Source organism: Polyodon spathula, chromosome 27 (genome assembly GCF_017654505.1).
Source record: "Polyodon spathula isolate WHYD16114869_AA chromosome 27, ASM1765450v1, whole genome shotgun sequence".
NCBI classification, from domain to species: Eukaryota; Metazoa; Chordata; class Actinopteri; order Acipenseriformes; family Polyodontidae; genus Polyodon; species Polyodon spathula.
This window is the reverse complement of record NC_054560.1, coordinates 4,302,281-4,329,975: the sequence shown is the minus strand read 5'-3', so window position 1 is coordinate 4,329,975 and position 27,695 is coordinate 4,302,281. Positions and strand designations below refer to the sequence as shown.

General features: G+C 40.7%; 1 protein-coding gene across 2 annotated transcripts in view; it reads right to left on the bottom strand.

The window, feature by feature from the left end:
• Positions 1–24,867, bottom strand: part of arhgef18b (rho/rac guanine nucleotide exchange factor (GEF) 18b) — a 38,636-nt gene extending 13,769 nt beyond the window's left edge. Inside the window, exons 1-18 of one of the 2 annotated variants that reach the window (XM_041230836.1) lie at positions 24,748–24,867; positions 19,171–19,295; positions 18,178–18,677; positions 16,475–16,658; positions 15,486–15,600; positions 15,220–15,271; positions 14,638–14,682; positions 14,378–14,455; positions 13,793–13,898; positions 12,986–13,169; positions 5,254–5,321; positions 4,396–4,453; positions 3,148–3,301; positions 2,665–2,774; positions 2,122–2,262; positions 852–1,102; positions 445–570; positions 178–295 (exon numbers count right to left, since the gene is read on the bottom strand). In XM_041230836.1, coding sequence (XP_041086770.1) covers positions 178–295; positions 445–570; positions 852–1,102; positions 2,122–2,262; positions 2,665–2,774; positions 3,148–3,301; positions 4,396–4,453; positions 5,254–5,321; positions 12,986–13,169; positions 13,793–13,898; positions 14,378–14,455; positions 14,638–14,682; positions 15,220–15,271; positions 15,486–15,600; positions 16,475–16,658; positions 18,178–18,677; positions 19,171–19,248 — 2,368 coding nt within the window. In that variant the 5' untranslated portion in view covers positions 19,249–19,295; positions 24,748–24,867. The remainder of the gene's footprint in view (positions 1–177; positions 296–444; positions 571–851; positions 1,103–2,121; positions 2,263–2,664; positions 2,775–3,147; positions 3,302–4,395; positions 4,454–5,253; positions 5,322–12,985; positions 13,170–13,792; positions 13,899–14,377; positions 14,456–14,637; positions 14,683–15,219; positions 15,272–15,485; positions 15,601–16,474; positions 16,659–18,177; positions 18,678–19,170; positions 19,296–24,747) is intronic. The other variant, XM_041230837.1, reaches the window with a different exon arrangement.
• Between the last annotated feature and the right edge of the window lie 2,828 nt (positions 24,868–27,695).

Genomic DNA, 27,695 nt, shown 5'->3' with positions numbered 1-27,695 from the left:
TCACTGTGTGTAGCTGAAAGCATGACATTTTCTTCTTGAAACCACTAGTGTAACGATTTCACATTATACATGAATGGGCATAATGCAACAAGTTAGCTGAATAACCCTCTTACTAACTCATTTGAGATTGCTTAGTGAATCTGGCACTTTTTTTAAAATTAAAACTCATTTCATTACCTTCCGTGTTCTGTATAATTCTTTCCACCAATACAGGATACTTTGTGATGCGCTGAGTGACCAACAAGATACACTCCGGCACTCCTAGTCTCCTTACTATAGACAGGTTATTGATTTTCTGCAAGAAAAAAAAACAAAAAACACACACATTTCTATACAGACATTTGATTATTTAAAAAGGATGCAGACACCCAGAAAAGGGCTAAAGACGTATTTTATTTGGTCATATATCTTGTCTTAAAGCTGGGGAAGATGCCTCTTCCTTACCCTAATCAAGTTCTGGAACTTTTTGTTATTCTGTAGCAGCTCTTTATAAAAGTTGACGGCTTCACTGTGATGACTGCAAAATTCCCCGTAGCTCTCCTTCATTTTCTCTCCAATCTCTCCAGAAAACTACAAAAGAAACAGAACACTTTTTTTTTTTTTTTTTTTTAATCAAATGCAGAAATCACAAAGACTTTTATTTAAGAAATCTTGTGGCCATGTGAATTGTGTGGCCATGCTTTCTCCTTCCCCATCTCTCAGTATTTGTACAATGCTTACTTCCACAGCTTCTCACCAACTTCACATGTCGAGTTTAAATGGACTTGTACGACTGACTGATACGGAATTTACAGTACTTGGATTCATAACAGACCCTCTCAGTGTTTCTCATTTTAAAAAGCCTGTCTTACCTCCGACACCAGGATATCACCTATCCTGTGAATGACGTAGTTGTGGTCGCTCCCTTCCTCCAAGGATTCTTTCCGCCTTTCCTTCAACCGGGATAAGAACAGTCTGTGGATTTCCAAGAGGTTCTCGACACAAGGGAAGATTTTCTCCACCTTGCTGTCGTCCATTTGCAGGTTCTCCCTGATTCCTCGCACGTAGACGCTCAGCATGATCTTCAGCGTCCGGACGTGGTGCATCTCAGTCTGGATCAGCTCTGCAAGAATCACAGATCAATAGAGTTTCACTTTTCCATATCAGGGATGGAAACAGACTTACACTGCATAGCAGTTTATCATTTCCTGGTTTTACCATGAGTTTACCTATTCACTGTGACTAATCAAACTTGTAGTAAAACCTGGAATGGGTAAAACTGCTATGCAATAGGAGTCTTATTTCTATCCCTGCACAGAATGGGGAAGAAACCTGTTTCTATAATACAGTGAAACCTTATTGTTAAGGCCAGTCAAGGGGCCAACGCAATGTGTCCTTAACAGGGTGGGTTGGCCTTTCTGCTGAAGGTACATTGCTGAACAAGTACTTTACTGAGATTTTGTTTTAGGTCCTTTCTATGCAAACTGCAGGGATGGCAATAAGACCTGTTGCACAGCAGTTTGACCCATTCCTGATTTTACTTGGGCATTTAATAATACACACCTGTGCTTGTTACCTAGACAATGTGCCTAAACTAAACTATTAAGGCCTTCCTGCATCTCTAGAGGGGAGTCCAGAAATAAGATCAAGCCAGTTAGGCATACGCAAACTAGTACCACCTCCCATCTTTGCAAAGTTAAGTGCATCTTCAGTAATAAAGGATTGTGTTTTACTTCACTTTGCTCACTTTTAACATAGCATGCCCCTGTAATAAATCAATAATGGGTGCCTGGCAGATAGCAAATAGGGCCATTAGTGAGAAGGCTCTGAAAGATTAAAGTGAACTGAAGTCATGACTGCGAAGAGATTAAAAAGCTGTCAAAATCCTGCTGGGATAACAAGTCCCTAATCAGAAGGAGGAAATGGTTGTTACTGTGCCAGCTGGATCTCAAAATGACATGCTTTATGCGCTAGTGAAAAGAAGATAAATGGTAGACATGGCTGAACTTTTCACACAAGCAGGGAACTATTACAGACAATCATGGCAATAAATATTGAATAGCCCGTCTGCTGTTTCATAGAAACTCTCATGAAGTCTGCTTAGCAGTGTCTAATTTTTTTTGTACATGAGACACAGATTACCATGTATAACATCTTGTCTCTTCACCGCCTCCTTCTGGTGTTTCTTTAAGTACGCGGGGTCAACAGCCAGACTCCATGATTCTGCTTCAATGTCCTGGGCATCTACTTCCAGCTCCCCCCGAAGAGATGCATACTGTGCATCTGTAGAGAAGAAAATATATTTTATACAGGTTAGGGATGGGGGGTATAAACAGTCATTGTGACATTATCCATGATGTTTTAGCAATGATCATTTATCTGCTAATTCATTATTAGAGAACGGAACGGAAGAGGAACACGTTCACTGCATAAAACATGCACACTACGTTCACAGATTAACACCAGAAACTATAAACATGAAGGAATCACCGTACTCATTCTAGCAACAGCGTATTCATATTATATATCACAGTGTGGCAACTGATATACTGTAGCTCAAATCTTCAGGGAAGTTAGAGAGTCTAGTAATGTTTAAGACTGGAATAATATAAAACACTGTTTTAATTTACATTGCGCATAAAAGCATACACCATACATATTGATTTCAGTTAGTACACTGCTCACCTTCGACTACAATGGACTCTGTTGTGGACGGAGCCAGAGAGACAGCATCTTCTGACTGTTGCTTTAGTTTTATAAACCCATCTATCTCTTCCATCTCTCCTGTGATTGATCTGCAAGACAAGCAAGAGTAAACCACTGCAGCCAGCACCATCAGTTTTCCTTTACTGAACAACCCACTGAACCTTAATTAACCCATATATATATATATATATATATATATATATATACACACACACACACACACACACACAAATATACATATACATACACATACACACACATGCATGTATGTTCTCTAGCCTTGTGGAGTCAGAGCACACCCCTAGTTTGATGTTGCAAGATATGAAGTTTAAAACATAAAACTTCTTTCCACGTTTTATCATTTACAGAAACAATACAGTGAATTCAAGTTTGCAGGTGGATTCAGTAGCAAATGCACTGAATTGCCCTTCTTTGACCACCCCCCTTTACTCAGATACTCACCCGTATGTATTGGAGTGGGTGGCAGAGGTGCTGGTTGTGGGCTGAGTGTTGCTTCCCCGTTGTGTGATGGTCATGCCTTGACTGCGTGAGGAAGCACAGGAGCCATCAGGACCCGAGAAGGCACTCCGGGGCTGTTCCTTCAGAAACGAGCCGGCTACAGAGAAAAGGAAATTGTTAGAGAGCAAGACACCAGGGGAGCGCATCGGAAACATAGCTTTCAAATCACCCATCCTCTGCCCATCAAAAGCTTCCTGGATCCTGGAGGTGAGGAGCTTGTTCCGAATGAAAAGGCTCTTGTTCAGTTCTTTGGAGACTGTTCCGCAGTAGAGCCTGGGCTGCTTGGATAAACCTCTTTTTTTCTCATCGTTGTCTTTGCACTTTGCTAAAGCCAGCTTGTGCTCCAGAGAGGGAGGCTGAGCTTGCAACGAAATTGCCGATCTGAATTAGGGCTCAGGATTTTATGAGAGCCTTTCGAGCTTTCTGGAAATAGAGGGTGTCTCGTCTCCACTGAGGTAGAACACGATGCATGCTGCCCCTTCATTACTGCAGATGAGTTTTCTTAGGAGTGTGGCAAACACACAGAGTGTCATGCTGTGCTACAATTAAGATGGGCATTACTTTCTACAATGAAAACAGCACGATCAATGATGTCTGTATTTTGGACAAGTTCAATACAAAACGGCACCATTAATTTAATTCTATTAATGGATTTAACAGATCTAAACCTTTGATCACATTGCTTTCAACAACCTGGCAATTATATCACCTCCCAGAATGCACTTGCAGTTCTGTCTAGCAGCTTCGAACTTCCATGTGCAAACTGATCCATCCTCACTGACCTATTACCCCAGAACCTTCTAAAACAAAACAAAAACAGGAACCTGCGTAGAAACTGCAGCTGCTGTCTGACTGCATAACACAAAAGAACCGCCCCGATAAACTGTGCTGTTGTATAACTGGAGATGGCAATCATAATTACCTAACCACTCAAGTTACACACCAAATCAGCAAACCTACTGATCAAACTTAGTATTAACAGAACCGGGAGAAAGCATTAAAACACAAGGGCTTGCAATAAAGCATCAGGGTTTCTCATCCACACATACTGACTTTTAAAATCAGGTCTGCTGTTCCAATAACCCTTACGAATGAGTTTGTGATCAGATGTGCAATATTGCTACTGTCCTGCCAGTAGTTCATGCGAATGCACCCCTCACACAACCCTGTGTATTTTCACAGTGCACTTGCCTTGGTTGTGTCCTGTGCTTTGTGGAGACCCAGGAGTCTGGTTTCTCTGGGACTCTCTCTGAGGAGAAATAACAATATTAATAACTGAAAGTCTAGCAATTGATCTATTGAGAGAGATTATTTATATCAAAATGGAATCTATCTATCTATCTATCTATATCTACATCTATATATATGTCAAATGTACTTCTTTAATAGAAAAGTAATACAGTGCTCACCCGTTTTATATATATATAACACACCTCATTACAGTGTGGAATCGGTTATAGCACTGTAGGGTTGTAGCTCCCATTTGCTCCATAATGCCATTACAGCAGCCCTGTTATACTCGTTATGAGGTGGAACACAAATAGCACTGTCTTGTAACTATGGCTCCCCACTGCAGCGTTATGAAGGGCGAGCACTGCATTTTGAACAATGTAAAGGTTCAAAGGGCTCAAGGTTTATTTATCAAACACTGATTTGCACCCCTAGATAAATAGGCTGTGCCCAAATCAATGCTTGGTCTGGACTGCAATACCTAACAGCATATTACCGCACAGTATAAGGGGGTGTCATCTACAATACTAGTGTTAGCAAACACCAGCTCTTATCTTTTCATGCAGCATCCTACCTAACATTGAACAACCACATCAGCTGGTTCTTACGTTTTTCCTTCAGCACAGCAAACAAGACTTTGTTTTGTCATTAACCTGCTCTTGGTTTTAACATGATTACAAAACGTCTATTGGCACATCCTTCAAATTTGCAACGTCGATAACTTGCGCTTCCATTAGCAACGTTGCTTTAGCATGTTTTCGACAAACAGCTGAAAGCAAATCCCAAACTGGGACAGAAGTGCAATAGTTGCATGCCTACCTTAAGTTTACTGCTGCTACATTCACCCAGCAGGTTCTTGCAACTCTTGTGGACATTCACGCCACAGTCTGGGAAAACAACAGAAAGAACACAGGCTTCACTTTTAATTCTAGTTTCATTTTTCTTGTTTGTCTTCTAAAGGGTTCTCTCTACAGGGCAGCTCTTGCATAAGAGCACGTGTCAAGCAGGTGACTTCTTAGAAAAATGAATGAAAAAAAAAAAAACATCAACTCCCACTGCTCAGAACATCCGAATGGTAGAATTACTGAAGCATTCTCAGCAAAAAAAAAAAAAAAAAAAAAGCTAGGTTAATAAGTTATTATGATGAAAAGTTGGTTAAAAAGTCAAAATTCCAAAACACAAAAATTGGAAACTACAGTATTTTACATGAAATATCTTTACATCAGTCTGTTTTATAGAGGAAGATTTATTCAGCTACTGTCTACTTAATGCAAATAAAAACAATGCATAATTTGAGCAGGTCTTAAAAAGCCTAGATCACTTAAAATGTCAGCCTTCACAGTAATTAGTCCTCTGAGCTTTTGCTAAAAAGGCTCCTTCTATGTACAGTGACACGGTGGCAGGACAAGTACATTAAAACTGGAAGCTATAGTAACCACAGAGCAAAGATCCCTTAAAACACAGTAATGTGACTTCTTGAGTAGTTTCAGTAATGTGATTTCTAACAATAAAGTGGTTTACAGCACCGAGAATGTGAAACTAAGACTCTGCAAAAGTCATATAATCATTTTTTCCTTTACAATGAGGAAGATGCAGATGTCTCCTGTTATTGTAATGTGTTCTTGCGATGCGTTGCTCATTATTGCCTGCACTGCTGAATACGGTTCACGTGATTAAAACGGCAACAAACAATCATGCAATTAATGTTTGTCTGTTTTCCCAGCAACCCTATATCCCCACTGCAGGTTATGTGACTCCCTGTGGAGGAGAATAACAAAACACATGAATACCTGCTTACAGTAGCTTGTGTACAGTTTCACCTAACAATATACTCAACTCAAATAGACTCCCAGTGCAAATGCAAAGTAACATGTACGCTGTGGGTCACTGTGCGGGAGAAAAAACCAAACAAACAAAAAAACTGTGCTATTAACAACAGTTCCTAAACTGAACCTAAAGTGAAGTTATACATTTCAAATGTGCAAAATGTGTATTAAAAGGACCGTTGAGAATGTGTTATCATCTAATTTAATTCAGGAGACCTACCAAAGGTCATCCTAAAGCTAGGGTGAACTACTGACCCCAGTTAACCCTGTGGATCGAAACAGCGAGCGACAATAAACCGGGATAACAACTGCCAGGATTTTGCAATCACCTCAATCTCTGTACAGGACACTCGGTACGAATCAAATCCATCATTCTGATTAAATTAAAAAATTCAAAGCTGGTTTCAGAGACCTATTAACACTCAGACTGCACAATGCCACATTAGGGAAGGTAGAACAAGATTTGTGCTACTGGGTCTGTGCCTGAACTGCATTGACCCAGGTTCCAGTTCGGATCCCGATAATCCAGTTCCACACCAGTTTCAACAACAAATAATAGTAATTAAACTTTACTTTATGAACAGCGAGAAATATACAGCAGTTTTTAATTTATACTTGACATCCCGTGTTAGCTTTGACAGTCGTCTTAAGCTTGCATGCAGAACTCAGATTACATTCGATTTATTTTTCAAAGGTGACAGCAAACAAAGAATGGCTCTGTCTTATTAACGAAACCTACAAGCCAAACAAAATAAATAAATAAAATAAAATCTAAAATAAAATAATTCACTGTGTTTTACGTTTTTCTATCTCACACATTGGAAAGAATATGCATGCATGCTTTCTTAAAGCTTGCAATGCTTACAGACTGAATTCGTACCTCCTTCAGGCACGGTAGAGCACAGTGTTACACTGCAGCCAAAACGCTACACCTAAACTTATCAGCTGCTTAATCGTGGAGGTAAGAAGGCAAGAAAATCATGTTTTTCTTCTCCCACACCCACACAATCAGCCCCTCCTTTGAAATTCAATCACTTGCTCTGGTATCAGCATGCTTCTGTGATTAACTTCGACACAGACACTTTTTTTGACACAAAAAAGAAGCCTACAAAAACGGCACAGCAACGACAGTGGAACACACACACAGAGACACACGTTAAAAACCAGTGAAGGAGTTTACACTCTGCTTTGTTGCTGTGCCATTTGTCTCAAAGGCATTGATAATTTACAATACAATCTAAAATTCATAACTTCCTATGAACTTCTTGTGATCATGTTTATCTTGCCTCCTGAACCTACAAACTGTATGCAATAAGCATTCGATCGAACTATGCTGTCCTCTCCTTTTAACACCAAAAACATAATTTCTTGGTCTCCATTTCCTGCACAGGGATGGAAATAAGACTTCGACTGCATAGCAGTTTCAACCATTCCAGTCATAGCAGCTCCAGTATTTAGACTGTAGCATAACAATAGGGCTGTTGAGGATTGAACGCCACAAATTTTACAACCTTGGGTTCAGAGTGTCAAATACCACCATACCAAAACACAGGGAAATATCTGTAGAGTACTTGGCACTGTGGGTATCTTCGGTTTTAAAAAGCTGGAGCTGCAGAGATAGGCGTGCTAATGCTCAGCCAGCTAACCAGCCTCACCAACACATGACTGAGAAGGTCAGAGCCTGTAAGCCATTCCCAACTGTCCTGACGACATCTGCCTCTTCAACTCTGACTGACCCAGTCAATCTGTCATTGCTTTCCACTATTAGAGAAAATCATTAGGACAATGAAGCAGTCCTAACTAATTTATGGAATTTTAGCTTAGAAAGCAAAAAAAAAAAAAAAAAAAAAAAAAACTTAAAATCTTTCACCAAGTGCATGCATGCATTTTCTACTTGAACTCAGCCCTGTACAATTTGAATATTATTTATGTATTTAGCAGACGCCCTTACCCAAGCATGCTTACAGTGTGTGTGAACTGCGCATCAGCTGCAGTCACTTACAAGAAGCACAAGGAGCTTAAGTGACTTGCTCAGGGTCACACAGTGAGTCAGTGTCTGAGCCTGGCCTCTACAGCGCAGGCCACGACTGGGATATTGTCCCAGTTATAACTGACAAGCTAGCCTACCACACAGAACAAAATAATGTGCAATAACTGCTTAGCATGCAAAACAAAATGTGAACCATTGGGAAAAATCAAGTCAACGCTGCCCCCAAACTGTAAACTCTTATTACTGAAAGGATAAAACATTTAGCCCAAGAGATAAGGCCAGATCGTCTTCCATGAGAATGTCAATAAAACCTAGTACTAAGGTAACTATCAAGTCCAAGGTGCTTTTGTAAATCCTTGTGGACACAAAGCAGCATCTCTCTTAACCAGTGCCTGCAAAAGCACTGTCCTTATCTGCAAAATGCAGGCTGCTAGTGTTTATCCGAGTGTCACCTGTCTCTTAAATAAACTGACACCAAGTTTAGCGACAGGTATCACATAAAACAGTCCTTGGGTTTATTTGTCAGTCTCCCATTTCTAAGGTAGGGCAACACATTGCATGCACAGTAGCTGGGCTGTAAACAGCATACATAAAAATACAAATAATCAAATACATTAACTTGGTCCTTATATATTAAAGGTACGAGTTGTAAATCTATACAGATGCATTCATGTACTACTTCCTAGAGACCAAATAAGAATGGCTGGTATTTATTACGTTTGCAGGTGTTTTGAACACCAACTAAACAAAGAATTATATACAACACCTAAGAAAGTACACGAACACTCATGTTAGTAGGTTCAGTCTAAAGATATTAAACAGGCAAGAATGAGAAACAAAACGTGAAACGGTCAGATTTATCTTTCCAGAATAAGCTGGTTTGTCGATGCAAACTGACACCGACAGACTCATTCTCCTTGCAGTTAATAAGATCACAAACACTTGTTTTTGTTTTGCATTGCAACCTGTACAGTTTAACTGCCTTGACAGCAGCGAGGCCTACATGTCAACAACACGCCTGGCTTACCAAGCAGGGACGAGATTATTCAGGATCTTACCTCTCTATCTCTAGGGCACACACGGCAGTTTCAGCCTGCGTAGCGACCGAGCCACTTCAAATTAATTTAATATTGTTTTTTTAACTCGCTTTCTCCACTCACAACAGCAGTGTCGGGTACACAAGTCTCAAAGCACCGTTAAAAGTATTCCCACCCAGTGTGACTTGCAGGAGTCTGTCCCTTTCTCACAAGGGATTGTGGGAACAGCCAGTGCCGCCAGCATGCAATCTGCACAACACAACATTCCACAGCGTGCTGATGCGGCTTTAAAGAGACAGCGGTCCTTTTTTATCCCTCTCCCTCTCTCAAAACTGCATTTCATGTGCAAGCGTGCATTTGTAATGTCGTGTTGTTACACTCTCCCTAATAATTACCTTCCTTTTTTTGAGTTCAGGTGATATGCTGTCTAAGTTTCCCATGATAAGAAGAACATACAGTATAGGTTACTGTTGTAAATTTGACCCGAAGATCGGACACTGTTCAAATGACAACTAGGAACAAAGATGATGTCACATTTATGAGTATAAAGTATTCACTTTTTAAGTTTTACTTAAATAAATAAATAAATAAATAAATAAATCCAGTGCAGTATTGATCTGGGCTTCAACTATACAATAGCTGCAATTACGGCGGCAGTATCTTCCAATATTATCCAATTATATTTATTTATTCACCTAACCTTTTTATAACGTTTACAAATCAGAATCTCCCGTCTTTGTTGGCCCCAGCTGCGTCATACCACAATAACTAGACCAGATTCATGCGATTTATTATTAATCAGGAAGCGCTATGAAAGAGCCGGACACTAGGTTTCCACAAGAACATGGAATTGCAGACGGGTTCTGATACAGCGAATAAATGGTTATAATTCACCATTCTGAATGTTTGTAAACACTACAAAAAGACAAGGGAAAAGTGAATCTAAAAAGTTATCTTAAAAAAAAAAAGTACATTTCGCAGCTGCACTTCACAGAAATATACACCAGAGGGCAGCAAAGCCATTGAATAACAGTTTTCAATGGCCTTTTCTGCCCTTTGCATTGCTTTGTGTAATTATCCATACCGTTACTCTCGTTAAACGACCGGTGAGTTACTACCACAGTGGTATGGACTGTAACAAGGAAAAAAAAAAATTTGTCAGATTACTCAAGTGCATCTGTACGGTTTCTGTGGTGCATCAGAGTGGTCAGTATAGACAGGGTAGCTTCGATACAGGCTGTACTGTCTATGCGTAAACACAATGCAAATAATGACACTTAAACTCATGTGATACCAGTGCATTCCAGTCATGTACTTTAAATACATCCTTGAATTTTCCTGGCTGCCACCCTTGCAGAAGAAGGTGTGGCGCACCCAGACTGTTTAATGTTATACTGAAGCGCGGCACCTCCAAATGCGTGCGGCAAAGTGAATACATCAGCCCGACTTGTTTAATAAGTAAGCAGATCTGAACAGCCATACATAATGTTTCCAAACATCGGTGTCTGACTCTTAGATTTATTACTGTTCCTGGGCGATCCTGGGTTTTGTCTCTCAACGCGCTCTGTAAACACATAAAACTTGTTAATGTTAAAGCATTTAATTTAGATTATATTTGAATGCAATGAAGGGCTGCATATAGATGCATTTATGTAAATACATGGGGTTTCTTGGGTCACTGGGCCAGTAAAACTAATTTGTTTTGTTTTATACCCTCTACCTGAACTATGCAGTTCAACACAACAACTAAACAAAACACTTGTTCCTGTCCTGTATTAGCTCCGTACTATTCCTCCACTCCCTCAATGATCATGCCATTCAACTTTCCTTTGCTACTCTACTCCCTTCTCTTTGAGATGCCTCTGGATGGGCAGTGCTATCGGTCTGCCTCTATTGGAGTCCTGTGTGCTACAGAGATATTCTGCCACTCTGCTTTGCTGAGAAAGGACACATAGTTCAATAGGAGTCCTATTGATTATGTGTATTTAGTTTTACTGAAAAAGGACACGTAGTTCAACGTAACAGGGTTTAAAACTTACTGATGGGTTGGATCATCCAAATGGTCACTTTCCTTGTGATACCTGAGTCACTCTGAAATGCAAGTAATCAGCAGAAAGCTACTGAATTTGTGTCCAGAGCAGTTGTTACTATTTGTATAGCTTTATAACAACTCCTTGGTAATTGGTGTGGCTCTTTTAGCCAAAAAGGCTGGCTCTTATGCCTGCAGACCAACATTGCGGCACTGTGGCATTATAACTGCAGAGAAGTTAAGAAAGCCTTTTGGAAAATTGGAGTAGACAGTGATCAGGGTGCAGTTAAAACGCTACTGGTGCTAATTTCAAAATCTTAGACTGCTAGCAACTCCTAATGGCTGATGACAGCCTATGAACCAACCTGACAGTTCACTATAGTGTGACAGTAATTAGTTTTCCATTGGCACGGTACAATGGGTAACTAACTGAGCAACTTAATCTGGGATCAATCAGTTGAAAATCGGCACCGGGAATATCAGCCTGATCTACAGTTAAATTATGTTTTTATAAAAATTAAATAAACCACCCATTATAATAATTGTGCACACACTTAGTTAAATGGTGGAAACGTGAGTCACGGGTCTCTGACTCTATAATAGTGTCTTTTACAGCTCACCAAACTAATTGATGGGCAATGATGGCGATCTAATGTTATTTCTCTCTATCCCAGAGTGCATTCTCAGTCAACATGTACATTTACCACAGGAATGTTGCAGCATTGCCATGGTTGTACTAAACACATAACATTGTTTACCATGTGTGTGTCATGTTTTAAACATGCTTTACCATACCGCTCTGAGCTTTACAATGCTTAGCTATGCTTTTGCCAGAGAATTTAGCACAGTGTGTGCTACACAGTATCAGGACCCCTGTGCAACATTTGTTCCAGAGTATAGTTCTGTTTTTAGCTGGAATTTCCCCAGAGTCCCATTTAAATCAATAGGTTTGTAGTAAGATTTGTCTGCTGTTCCCACTGTCTGTTTCTTGTAAGGGGCGTACACATCTATCAATGCAAAATAGTTTCCCAACATTTGAGAATTTGGAACACTGAAAATGTGGTCTTAAATGACCAAGCTCCGAAGTTTTTATTTATACCTTTTCCCCTTTATGCATGCATGTAAACCATTGAAAATAAATGAATCACTGACCTTATTTTATACCAACCCCATTTTCATCGGGTCAAGAAAAAAGAACCAAAAGGTGCAATTAAAACATTTCAAAGTGCATGTTTTCAGTAATATCTTGCATTCGTTAGAATTTACCCGTCAGACCATACACTCACTTCTGAGCTGGCAGAGGCATGCAGAGAAACTCGTCTGGTGTGTGTGAGATTAGCTACAGTTCTAAAGCTGTGACCAAGTGATAATACAAATCAGGAAACTCCTAGTACAGCGTGAGCATGCATTAGTACGTTCTGAGTGAGCTGAGCTGCTCATCTATCCTAGCCAGCATGTTAGTGTGAGGAAGAGCTTATCAGAATAAACCACCTGCAACATGTTTAGGTATAGAATGGGCACCGAATCACAATCTGCCTGTATTACTGGAGTGCCCTGAGCCCTGCACAGTGACACACAGCACGGTGCAATGCAGGGTGTCACTGAGCTCTAAGGTTCAGTGATGTGAATGTTCCGAGCTGTGTGCAAGCCATGCGCTGGTGGTACTCACTCATGCACTGCAGCCCAGGCTTTCTCAGCAGTGTTTTGCCACACAACGTGCAAGTGGTACAGCTGGAGAATGTGCCCGGCACCAGCTGGTGCCCGTTTCTCAGTTGCATCTTTTCTTTTGGTTCTTTTTCCTTCTCTTTCTCCCTTTCCTTTTCTTTTTGCTGCTCTTTTTCTCGATTCTTACCCTGAAAGAAAAGAAGAAGAAAAAAAAACATTAATACGACTTACTCCACAGGGCAACAACACTGTTTCAAATGCTATTCAGTACAAAGTACGGCAGGTAGTTGTGTAGTTCGATACATATATAGATGATGTTTACAACGCCTGACTTACAGCATGGGACACCCTGTCGTTTAGCATTAGCGCAGGCAACGGTTCAAATAGACTCCCTCCCAGTGATGTGAAGTAAAAAAGCAAACCATCTCTACTCAACATTAAGTAGAACTAAAGATAACAACAATAAACCTCAATGCAGGTCACTGGCTAAACAATTTTTTCATTCCCAAATACAATTGACCTGATCTGAAATTAGATCATAATGGCTGTGAAACCCCTGGGTGGGAGAAGATTTCAGTTAACCAGAAAGGTGGGTAACCTCAGTATCTGAGAGTATTAACATTTATCACATGGGTAATAATAGGTTTAAGGTCAGGTGGAGGTTTGCAGGACAGCAGGTCTCAATGGTTAACCCTTAGGAAACTAAATCTAGCAGAATTCCGATTGAGCGGTTTGGAATTGTGGATGTCAGGCGATGCCACCGGCCCGTGACTGCAGCCTTCAGGGAGGTGGTTTCTGGCTTGTCACCTACCTTGTCTTTCTGGAAGGAGCCTGCTACTCTGCTCCTCAGAGAACTCAGCCTCCGTTTCACTTTGGTTCCTTTCTCCACTTTGTCTGTCTTGTCCTCTTCTTTGTTTCTGATGATATAAAAGAGCAGGTGGGGTGAGATTGGCTGGCAGGAGTGCCAGGCACACACTGTACCACACCTGCAATAACACAGCGCAGCCGTTCAGAAGGAATTCACTCTGCCTCAGCAGTTTTAGGGTTTGTTTTTTTTTTCCATGAAAAGGAAGAGCAAGGTAAACTATGGGTCAGATTTACACTAAAAAGCCTCAACCCAGTTTTGGAATTCACAATTCGTAATATTTTACTTGCGTTAGTGAGTTCTTTGTCATTTCTAGATTGATTGCAGAATAAAAATTGTTTATTTTGCAAGAAGCAATCATTCTAATCAGTGGGAACTTCCAAAACTCTGCGCAGATGTGTATTGTTTTTTTGTCTGGGTATATACGTTAGTTATTAATTACCATCTCAAGAAATGTATTTTTTATCAGATTTTTTAATATGGGCTCTTATTAAAAAAAAAAAAAAAACAGTAATGCAGCAAACCACTTACGCATTAGAGAGAAATTCATACCAGGTCAGGTCTTGTGAAGATGATGCTTTTCCTTCTGTCTCCTGCCTCTGCTTTGCTCTACAGAAGAGAGAGACATCAGACAGCCATCCACAACCAGTGAAACCCATTCACACTGTGTCCCTTCCCCAATACTGCATGCCATACACATAACACAGTGGCATGCTGACGCGAGCAACTGCACAGACTGGTGTGAAGGGGTCACTGCTAATGGCAACGCAGCAAGCTGCTTGGCTACTTACCCATGGTAATGCTTTAGTTCTTGCAACACCTGTGTTACCATCAGCCTAAAACAAACAATACAATGAAGCTGAGTGTTTGGCAGGTAATAATGATCACATGCATCTACAGCATTCTGTATACCTGTCCTTTCTAAAGGTTATGCTGCTGCTGTATGAGTCTGGGCTCGTTTGGTTGGCCTAGAATGAACTTGGATTGGGGGACCTCCATGGAAAAGCAGCTGCTGCTGTTGATGTATCTGGGCATTCCCTGGTCCCTGAGTTCAACTAGCATCCAGGCATGAGGTCAAGATTGACTCCTATGTCCATTTAACTACAATTAACTACTACGTCCATCAGGTGAGATGTTGAACCGAGGTCCTGTCCACATCCTGGACGTTATAGACCTCGAGGAACTGGGGTGAAATGCTGGGGTCTGCCTGTCCAACACCAGTGCTGGCTAAATGGGGGGCTGGTCATCCCGAAAAGATAATTGCATCTCATAGGATCTGCCCTGCCTCAATATCTTCATATAATCCTGTACCACTAAAACACACTGGATTCCAGGCTGGCATGCCCTTATCCCCACACGCGGACAATACACACATGTGGCACTGCTCTTCAGGGGTCTTTTCACTTTCCTCTCTGGCTTTTTGTTCTGTTCCAAAAAAAAAAAAAAGTGAATTGGGGTTATAAAAACATTATTTTAAACCAATATAAAAGCCCATAACTTTATTACAGATGTTTCTTAAAAAAAACCATCAATCATTGCTCCCCAGTGTTGCTAGGAGGAGTACACCCATAGACTCAGAGGTTACACAGACTGTTTATAAAATACAGAATTCCATTCAAGAAAGACAGTTAACACTGACCTTCAGGAGCTGGATACCAATCCTCTAGACTTCGAGACAGGCGGGCCGAACCAACTCTTTCTGACAAAAGCACCACAGACTTCGACCTGAGCCTTTTGCTAGCGTCATCCGGGTCCTAAAACAATAATGAAACACACACACACAAACATATATATATATGAACATGTAGAAAATCTCAATTTGAACAAGAACTATAGTAACTCCAATTACACAGTAACCACACTGTAACAACACAACAGCACATGAAATTACAATGCTGTTACCAATCTGTAAAAACCTTCCAAATGTAATGAACTTGTGACTAACATTTAGATACCATGAATCGGTGTCTGCACAGAGAGCTATATTTTTACTTTTCCAAACTCTATGCAACATCTGTGACAACTTTATTATAAAAAAAAATAAATAAATACATAAATAAAAACGACTTGTGCAACTTTGGCCCTGTGCTCCCCAGACCTAAAAAAAAAAAAAAAAAAAAAAAAAAAAAAAGTTCCTCTATAAAACTTGAGACACCAGACAGCGGGAGCTTTCTTTGGCACAGTGTGCACAGCAGCCGCTCCGCTAAAATACTGAGCTCCTCCTTTCAAAACATCTCAAACGTTGGCACCAAGGCTGGAATCTTAATCCAAACAGAGAGCTGCTCTAGTGAACTGACACAAATCAATCGATTGGGAAGTCCGAAAAGCTGCTTGAGAAATCACAGTGCTTCTGTGCATACAGCTGTGTTATCACTAAATCATTTGCATTGGCATTGGTAACACAAGGGCAGCTGTGATAGTGTGAGTTGTTGGTAGAATGGAACCACGGGCGACATTGGATGGATTTTAAACCAAAGTGCACTGTGCTACAGCATCGGGACCACTGTGCGATATCTGTTCCCCTGCTAGGGTGGTATTATAATCGTATCACTATATCAATGGTGTGCCATTTGCCGTTGCATTGTAATTCTTAACACGGGCGAATGAGAATCTTAGTTTAATTAGTACCGATCCATCCTTTGGTTTGGGGTTGGGACACTCCTGCGGGGGATCTTTCTCTTCCCTTTCTCCTGCAGTATTGATCCGTCCCGCTGGGCTTCCCTCTGGGAAGGTGAAGGACTCGGTCAGCTGAGGAGGGTCTGCTTCCCCTTGCTCCCCATCGCTGTCCATGGCAGATGCATCCAGGCTTAACCTTCCAGACAGCAACAGAAGTGGTTACAGGCAGGTTTATCAGTGATTGCGAATTCTCCCAGTGACCTTGTGGCAGGGCTGAGGTGCTTCACATGTAAAGAGTCATTACTGTTTCTTTTTAATTTTCTAAATACATTTATTGAAGGTTTGTGCTAAATATGGCAGGGCTGGGGGTGGGAGTTAGATTCTAATTGGACAAGTGTGGGATGTAGCCAGGTGCAAACTGATTATCAATAAAGTCCTGGCCACATGCTTTATAAGGAACTGGAAAGTCAGTTCCTTAGTTCAAGCTGGAGGTGACTTGGCTGGGAATCAAGGGGTGGGCAAACGAATTAACCAACGGCTAGAAATCACTGTGTGAGCAGGGATTCATTTAGGGGATTGCGATCCCACCCCAGTCTCATTGGGTGTGTGTCGGGGAGAAGGTTCCTGCAGCAGGATCCCCCTTCTAGTGGGAGCCATGATCGGCTGGTGTTTTGGACAGCTTTTGCTTTTGTTAGCTGCTTTTACCCCAGGTGTACTTTTGGAAACCTTACAAGAGAAGTACAGTCAGGGATGAGAAAGTTCAGAGTAAAAGTGAAAGCAGAAGATAAGATGGCTGTTTGTTGGCTTGTTTCCTGTAAAAAAGGGTAGAAGTGGGTGGACAGCCCCAGTGGTCCTGACTGAAATCAAGGGCCAGCGCATCACCCCTTTGAGAAAACATCACCGTTTGGTCTGTGTGAGACTGTCCCAGTTTAAGCAGCATGGTTTTCAAAGGGCTACCGTTTGTTTTAGTATCGTTATGGAGTTCATTATTATATACGATAAGAACATTGTGTTCGGTTAAGCTATTTGCCTCTCTCTAAGCATAATAAATTATTCCATTTATTTCAGATAAAAATCCTGGATGCTAACCGAAGAACATTTCAACCCTATAGATTGCAGACGAGATGCAGCATCTCCAAAGACTTGAAAGAGAGCCTTGACAGACTCCACCGTGTTAATTATAGTCTTGTATTGGAGGGGTAGCACCATGCTCCAGTGCAAATTAATGTGCAGCCTAGTCAGAGAATAGTATGTATGTGTGTGTATATATATATATATATATATTTTGCAGATATTCATTCAAGATCAGAGACCTCTAATGTTGTGTAAACTAAATTGTCATTCCACTACTGCGAGCACTTTCTATTTTCTAAAAGGGACAGCAATGGAAACATGCATTTACTAATGCCGTGGCACAGAAAAAAGACCGTGCTAAAGATAAAGAGTGTGTATTTATAATGGCAGGAAATAGGGAGGGTAGAGAGGGCTACTTTATTCTGGAACTAGAAAGTATCTCAGCTCTGCAGTATCTCCCTTCCCCGTTTAAACCCCAGAGTACACCAGCAGTTACTGTGGAAGAACAGGCAGTCACAGATAGCTACCAGCAAGTGTCTAACTGTACTATGGTACTAATCATTAGTATGTTACTCTGTAACTACATTGTGTATTGCATTCACCTGAGACCTCAAAGCCAATCACTACTTCTTCTCTCTTACCTTTTCCCTAGGTCCACTGGCGATACAGGGTATTCCCAACTGTGTCTCCGCGAGTTGGACAAAGTCCTCAGAAGTATTGGAAATGTCTCAGGCTCAATGGCTATATCCTTCTTGGAGTCCCCCAGGAATTTGACTGTATTGACAGGAGAGCCATCACCTTGTCTGTCGGCGCAGGCACATAAATCCTGTGTGTCCGTGGTTTGCCGGGGTTCCCTGGTGCTCTCGGAACTCTCTTGATAAGAAAGGGAGCCCGGGCAAGAGTTACTGCTGTGCTTGTGCTGGAAACAGCGTCCATTGTTCTTCTGTGGCTTGTTGCATGGGCAGCTGTTCACAGACGCGGTCATTTCCTGCATGGCGTTGGTTCTTCCAGTAAGATGGATCTCCAGATCTCTGAAATATTCTGTCCCCTGAAGGGAGGGGTCTAACGAGAGAATGTCCTCGATGCTGCTGTTGAGATCCAGAGTGTGGTCCTCAGAATCTGTATCACCTGATGAGTCATTCTATGAAACAAAGTAAATGCACCGCTAATGCCAAGCCAGTTCATGTCTGTTTACCATGATAATGTTCTTGTGACAGTCCCCGCCACCAAAGGTGATGTCAGGCATATATATCACAGTAGTAATAGACCAGCCATCTCATAGGTTCCCTAACCCCAATTCCAAACTGAATTCAATGTATAGTGCTGGTGTTTTCATACAACACATGGAACTGAAGAGATGATACTGTTTATTAGATTAACTGCAATACACAAACATCTCTTATTCTTAGGCGGATTGAATTAAACCTCCTATCAATGAAGTGTTTATGGAATGCAGATACAACAGTTATTTTTTTATTGCAGTAACTTTTAATTCTCAACTCCTCCTCCTCATCGCCACTTATCCTTTACACCCTATACGAAGGATTATTGGATTACCCAGTGTGTCAGCTAGCCTGGTTCAGTTTGGCTTTCCCAGTGATTCCAAATGCTTCCTGTTTTTTAAAGGAACTTGCCTTTTCCTCAGTCATGCTGAAGAAGACGTCCTCTGCGATGGATGGAGGGGACACGGATTCCGAGGACACACAGCCCATCCCTGACACGCTGGAGAACTCGTGGGAGCATGGCTTACAGTCAGAAGCTGAAGAAAACAAAGTTGAAATTAGATTATATCCTGAGGATAGCCCACTGCATCCAATAGAAAAGGTAATACAGTATACATTGAATTTCAGACTTACTGCAGTTAGAGTATTTGGCCGTGCTATCTAGAAATTTTTCTGTGGTTTATGTTTATTATTAAAACCCTTTTATATATATCTATATATATACACACACACACACACATATATGTATATATATTTCAAGTCATGAAAATATACATTTAAAAAATCCACATGGCAGAACAATATATATAAAAAAAAAAAGTTAATTAAAAGATATTTAGAAACAGACAGCATGCCAGTTTTTAACATTTTTAGAAAACATATATTTTTTTAATATGAATGTGGTGTCAGACAGACACATTCCTTAGAACAGTTTAGCATAGTATAGCAAAGCTGAATAACTCATAGCCAAAGGCATTGGCACAGTTAAACATTGTAAAACCCAGAGAGGTATGGTAAAACAAACAAATCATTAAAAAGCCCATGGCAAAACTATTGTAAAAAAAAACTGAGCAAATGACAGTGGTACATATATATATATATATATATATATATATATATATATATATATATATATATATATGTGTGTGTGTGTGTGTGTGTGTGTGTGTGTGTGTGTGTGTGTGTGTGTGTATCTTTTAGTAATGCTCAGCAGTTTGACTGGGGGGATATACAATATATACAGATCTGAGATTCATCTTGCACAGTTGAGTTTTACCTAGAGAGCCACTCCACCAGTTAAACTGATATTTGGCAGAGCATGCTCAGTACAGTGAATAACAATAACACACACAGCGGTCGGACAGACAGCCCCTTCAGCGTCTCAGGGGAGACAGAAGGAAGATGAATCAGTGCAGTCTTGCACTAAAAGACAGGACCTTTCTGCTTTTTAAAAGAATACGGGCCATTTGAAACTACAGAGCAAAGAACACACAGGATAAACAAGGAGCAGAGGCACTGCTGACTTATTGCAAAGACGTCACTTTATTTAAACAACTTGGTTTTCCTATTTTTCAAAAGCGACGTGGCTAGTATGACTATGCTGCTCTGAACTCTCCCAGACATGCATTGTGTATATATTCTCCACATTAAGCTCTATCTGGCAGCCGGACATACACAGATGCTGAATCACCTGACAGAGCACAGTAGGAAGCTCTTCAATCGGTTTGGAGTCCCTACGGGTGCGACTCATGTCAATAGTCTACAGCTCTTAGGGTAATACTTGTTTTCCTGTGTGGGGACAGGGTCTTTTTTTTATAGTTCTAGGTGACATTTTTGCAAGCATTGTTGTCCACAGACAAACTTCAAGCAAATAAATAAATAAAGCGCAAGAAAACAAAAACTTGGTTGTTTACTTGATGCCAGGGTAGTGCAGGCAGTTAGAGTTAGGTGACTAACTAACATAAAAGTCCCTGGACACTGCAGAGGAAAATTAAATGAAGACAGACTGTATAATACAGCTCTGTTTTTCACAGTTTCGAGGAAGGTGAGAACTGCTTGCTTACAAATACTGCTCAGAGTTGTCAGATGTTTGCTTACAAGTCTGGCTGCAGCGTTTCGACAGGGTGGCATTTTCAAAGAAACAATATCCTTTTATGGTCGTCCTCATTAGGCTGATGTAAAGCAACCTTCAATATTCAATTTTGCTTCAGACTGGATGAGACATAACACACCATAACATGTCAATGCTGTCCCAGCGTGCTGTGCCCCTTTTCCTTATCTTTGAAAAGGCGTTTTACTTGTGCATTGACAAACTGAACACACAAACGTGTCTTAATAACCGAAAGGAATTCCAGCCCTGGGGTTACGTCAGAGTTGGTCTAATCCTAAGGATTAGAAGGTTATTTTTATGGTTTTGTTCTGCATGCATGCCGGAGCTTCACTTCAGAGCAGCTGACAGCGAGAGCGTTGAGTTCTGTTTTATAAATTGCTAATTGTTTACTAGCCACTTCAAATAACGGATTGCCCTATTAAATCATGGTGCTATGTGGGGGGACCACGCACAACAAATCTTTTCTTTTTAAATTTTACAGGTTTTAAAAATATTCCAGCTCTTCTTTTCCACTGCATCCAGAAGTGTTTATCTTTGGCACTTGGAGCGAAACTCAGGTCAAAGTGATTCATCAGCTCTGAAGGCTGTTGCGTATAAGTGTTGCCAATGTGTGTGGTTTCAGGCTTGCCCAGAGACTGGTGCAAGCAGCCTCTCAGAGCTTACACAGACACGAGTCTTGAACCTGGGGGGTCTGGTTAAAACAAGGGTAGGACTCTCCTTTCACTCCCCGTTAGGCTCTCGTGTGCTAGCATGAACGGTTCTTAATTGAGCGCAGAAGTGTTTAGTATTACACTTTCCCTTTTAGGATCCTTGTTGCAGTTCTAACATTTGGCCACCTGGTGACACTGTGTGCTATGCACAAATCTAATTAGAAGTGAACATACATATACAATAGTTAATCCTGTAAGCAGAGCTGTGTAAGCTTATGAAATGTTAAGAGCACACTTTTGATGTGCAAAAGCACATTTTCATAACTATTGTACAATTGTAACAGGATAAAGCATGCAGTAGCTTGCAGAAGTTTCAATCCATAGGAACATCTTCAGAATCGAGCTACATTAATACAATAAGGTAACACTGTAATTACACACGTTACATTATTTATTGCATGTTCTTGCAATAAGCAACACAACTTTACATGTATCTTTTCTGAAAATGTATTTGTTATAAAAGAAATGCAATTAACTGGCCTAACAGATTGCATGGCCCAGTATTGTGACTTTTTCTTTTATACCAAGCCTAACTTTTACCCTGTCAAGTAAACTAAGTATTAAAGGTGCTCATGCATGCAATGCTGTGAAAGTTTATACAAATACCAAACTTTTCTTTCATTTCCTGCTCTGTATCGATTTGCAAAGCAATCAGGTGAATTCACTCAGCATGCAACAAGATGTAGTGATGACTGGGGATTCCTACTGAATACACATATTTGAACAATCTTGCATCACTTCAGTAATTAGAGAATTACAGTCGACTTTGACAGTGGTGCCATTGTCTGTACCAAACCTAGACATTCCTGTCTGTAGCATGCAAAACCTACAAGTCAAAAACTCCATAAAAAGTTAAAATGCATTTTCTGTCAATAGGCCACTGGTCTTTTACCACAAGGAAATAAGTCTTAGGCAGCATTGGCAATTCCTTTTGCTTTAACATCTGGTTTAACTATTACTGTACCCGTGTGTCACAGATGTTGTTTTCGTGGGCTGTCATTTGGGATCATCTTGAAAATGAGGCAGCTGTGTCTTAAGATCTTGAAAAGCACAATAATAAATTGAATGGCTGGCAAAAGTATCCAAAAGTTCTTACTTAAGAAATGGATCAATTATTTTCCCATCTAAAATTCCCCACGCTCAAAATCTCACTTGTACGCATTCTTATTATTTATTGATCTGTTAGAATAACAATTAAAAGATGGGATAAAAAATAAGCAACTCAAACAAGTACCTCGTTTGAAGGACCAGCGCTTCATCCAGAGCTTGGAAAAAGAGGGCCAGGAGTGGTTTAAAGGGGAGTCCGCCATCACAAAGTCTGGGGAAGTTTTTTTTTTGTGCTCAGTTCTTGGATGTTGTTAGAGGAAATAAAGGTAGCAGCAGCCTAGCGCTGGATCAGTCAGGGGGGAAGGATTATAAAACATCTGATACAATCCCAGAGGCTCTAGAGCAGGGGCTGCAGAGAGGCAGGCATGAGGGAGGGAGGGAGGGAGGGAGCTGGGAATCTGAAGCCATGGTGGGTTTGTCATGCTGTCAACACAGCTAACCAGGAGAAATATATATATTTATGTTTCTGTGACTGCAGGATCTGAATCACCCCTCCAGTCCCTGAGCAGACACGAGGCTTGATCTAAGAGTTTGATTGGTGTTGATTTATATATTTGCTTTGGGTAATTGCACCATTATATTTAACAAAATGAACATCTTTAATTTGAAATCTCTGATACAAACAGAAGCCTTTTTGAGTAGTTCTATAGATAAAGACCGTATCATTGTATTGAGGGGATGAGAGTAAAGGCAAGTTCTCTATGTTAGCAGCACGCAGAGGAGTCTTGTTTTATTTCATTGATGTCTTCATTTTGTTACTAATTCTGTGCGTGCTGAAGCCTCTCTCAAAAATCAGCTATGTATTCCATTCCATTTTAGAAGCCCACAGACAATGCTGTGAACTGTTTGCTGTTGTAATCTAAACTCTTCATGTGGTTCATATTCCCTCCACTGGTTAAGCTGAAATCAACAAAACCCACCACAAAGGTACCAGGATGCAGTGGCTGTTTATATATGTAGTGTAGTATTTGAAATTGTATCTCAAATGTCAAAAAAAAAAAATAATTGCAATAAAAGGTGGAATAAAGCATGAAATGAGGTAAGGAATGGATTTCAACCCATCGATTAGTTCTCCTGACATGAATCTTCTGAGTTGCTGGTTTCAAATTCAGTTTCAATTCAGTTGGTAACTAAAAGCAAGAATAAGTCAACTTCCCCAACAGATAATTTGGTATATTACTAACCCTCAGGCACGTATGCCAGCATGCATAATAGGCGAAGCTTCTATCAAAAAATCCTACAAACAGAAGTTTAATAAAAACACTTGCTTTTTTGCGCTGCCTAAAATCACTTTTAAATACTCAGAATGAAACACTTTTGCTTTTCAGTTTTACAAAGTGTCGCAGTATGAGTTGACAGACATTGTTGTGATTTTGAAACCTTTTACAGCTACTAAACCCCTTTCTGCTTAAGGGTGCTAGGCATCAGCTCCTGTGCATTTTGCCTGCCCATCCTGGGTGTAACTGAGGCATGGAGAGGTAAGGGCAGCACCCTAATGGACACACTGTGAGTCAGAGGCTGAACTGGGGTTCAACCCCAACCTCTGCCACCTTTTGACCCTTCACTGCAACTGATAAACCACACCGCTACCAAAGCTGCAGTGCCACCTGTTAGCAAACACTGGAGAACCACAAGCCATCAAAATTCTACTCTGCGTCACAGGCATTGGTTGAGAACTAGCTTGTAGTGAACACTGGTTACATCGGTGAAATAATTGTACTGTATAAACTTATCTATATAGTATATAGTAAACAGTGATATTGATGTGATACAGCCATCTGAGTTTGCCTTGCATTACATCGTTTATATCAAATGGTTTGTATCAGATTGTTTGTGTCAGATGGAAATGACATCACATAAACTGTACTGCTGATTCTCATTTAACTCGGTTTTATAAAAGCAGTTATACAGTACAGGATGCTGTGTAAGAAGCAGATTACTAACCACTCAAGGTTCGAGTAGCCAATAAGACAGCATGTACCCCTTCTGACCTGGGACATTTAAATAAAGCACGCCCGGACCTCCTTGAGCACACAGCGCAAGGTGTTCAAATGCACTTACCAGCAGTCTTCAGGAACTCTTTCTCAGAAGTGCAGCTCCCCAGGATAAATGAGGGTCCTTTTTAAAGAGGACGTTGGAAACACTGTTGGGCTAACTGCTTCCTGAAACGCTTCAGCGACACAAAAACATTTACTGACTTGAGAGATGTGTTCTGCAAGAGCTGGGGGTTGGCGTAGGGCTGACCGCAAGGCTGACACAAGATCCTGCCATTGACTTCCTCTTCAGTCGTTAATTGTAGTTGAGTGACAAGAGATTTCGAATGCTGAAAAAAAAAAAAGAATCCTTCAGTCATAACAAAAAAAGTATGATTGGCAACCATGTCTTTCCCTCATTGAATTGCGATGACTCATAATATTGGACTGGATTTACATGGTTTTAAAGACATTTGAGTAAGGACTTCTTTTCACCTCTAAAATAATTTTCAAGCTGGCCACAATTTAGACAAGAGTTTAGGTAGTACTTTGAATACCTAGTTTAACAAGGAGATTGGTCTTCATTGCTGTGAGGGGGGAACAAAGACAGACATAAAGGTTTTATTTACCAACAGAACTCCACAGCAGGCACGGACTGGCACTGTTTAGTGAACTTTGGAATTTCAAGAAACTTTCCAAAAGGATCCATCAGTTTCTGTTATTAATGACTGTGCAGTATGCCTTGCTGAAACATTTCAATTCTGATCCTACAATACATAGAGTTAGTACTGTAATTACCCTACCATTACATCATTCTAAATTTCGTTCCCTCTGAGTGTTCTTCTCTCTTTATCATTGTCCCACCCGCCCACAAACAACAAACATTCTGACACAACTGGGTGGGGATTCCCTACATTCTATGACTGGGATTAAAATGTTCTTATTCTATCATGAAAAACTAATCGCCTCCTCAAGACCCATGATCCTTGTAGATCTCTTGATTTACCCCCCTCCCCCTCCCCACTCTGCACTGGACTTGCCTGACCTCAGCTTTATGTTACTGGATGCTCAGCTGATGCACATCTTTGCACTATTGCACTGCTATTATGTCTTTGTATATACAAATTATCTTAAATCCCAAGTTGTTGCTTCTTATCTCATATTGTATTCTAGTAGTATTTGCATTTACTGTAAACTACACTGTTTTTAAACGTTGTTTTTGCACTGTAACCCTGTATTGCCCTGTAGGACCTGCGAGTCGCCTTGGAAAAAGAAGTCTGCTAAATAAACTAATAACCAGTCTGGCTTCAGAAAGTGAATGGCTTGATGCAAAGGTTGTGCCAGAATGTGATTTAACAGAAGGAAGGAAGGAAGACTTGTGGTCTGCAATGTAACGTAGCAGCATCTAACTGCCATTACAGTACCTGTGTGGGACACCCCCCGAGAGACACTGAGCAGCCATTTGGCTCCCTGTAGCCATGGCGACGGCCCGGTACAATGACTGAGGCATTTGGAGCCATTTTAAATCAAGCGCAAGGTCAAATTGAGAGAAATAAAACAACTCTAATGGGTTAAAACCAGCAAAACACAACTTAGTAGCAGGAAGGAGTGGGTAAACAGGTTGCTAGATTTATGCAGCTGACATTTAACAAAACTAAAATCAAACAACTTAACAAGCTAAAATACATGGAAAAATTAAACAGCACATGGCCGCAGTTGGAACAGTTGCAATCAACATGAAAATAGCATTGAAAGCTGTTTACGCATTAATGCTTCTAAAATGAAGTTTTACTGAAGTTTGTTTTGAAGTTTCAAATTTTCAAATGATCTGCAGTGCTTTGTAAACAGCACTGTTCCCAGTGCGTTGCTCCATCAATCTTTTGTATATAGTTAATAACCCAGTATATTATTCCCATGCTGTTTATGCCAGGACAAGTAGCATGCACACAAATCACATGTGGGTTTCTTAAAAGAAAAGAAATATACAGCTTGTTTACACTGTAATGTTCAAAGCAGAATGGCCAGGGAACACTCACATGAGTCAGTGTTTAAATCATCTGTACAACACATTGCTCAGTCTGATCATGTATTCTAGGGACCTGTCAGCCTTCCAGGAGGCAGTCTAGTGTATTGAACCTGAAGTTAATGTCTAATTAACAGCAGGTTTCCAACCCTTATACAAGTTGTAAAATCAAATCAAAGTGCAACAGTGAATACATGGTAAAGCAGAGCTAAGCATTGTAAAAAAAAAAAAAAAAACATATGATAAAGCATGGTAAATGCATTGTGTGAAACTAAATTCACTGATGGGGTTACAAAGGGTAAATGAAACTCTGCCGTCTCCTCCTCTCTGCTTGGTTTACGTTGCAGTGCTGTTGTGCTTTCTTGACGATTCTCCTCTACGGCAGCCAGTTGTGGTTCAAGCTCTAATTCAACTTTGCCAAGACTGTAACTTCACAGCAGCTCAGGAATCGAGAACTGCTGCTCTGATAAGATTGCGTGGTTTGTTTTCCACGGTGTGTACTGTGAAATGACTACTGAAGCACAGGTAGCATTTTGGAACTGAAGATACTGCCTCCCGGCCCTCCAACTGGGAGACATTCCCTTTCATACAGCCTGGGCTCTGTACCGTCCACATTGTGGCCAGTTTCTGTCACTGGTCTGTCTGTGTCTCAAAGCCCTGTGCGTTCAACTGCCAACTTTCAGATGTCTCCACAGCGTAACGGCAACAGTAACGTGGTGGAATATCGCTGCTATGCTGTGCGTTTGTAAACCGTGACCCTATTTGGCTGGGTTTAATTTGCACTGTGTGGGGGGGCTGTCCATGTGGTCTATTGATCTTAAAAGCAGAGGAATTCACACGCTGTCAGAGCCAAGCCGATTTGTTGTCCGTCAAAAATGAATCGCATTCTGCCATCATTGTCAGCACAGCAAGCAGGAACACGGGCAAAAAAACAAAACAAAACAAAAAAAATCATTCTTATTTTTCTTTGTTTTTTTTTTAAATTTTAATTTAAGGAAGGAACGAACCTTGTG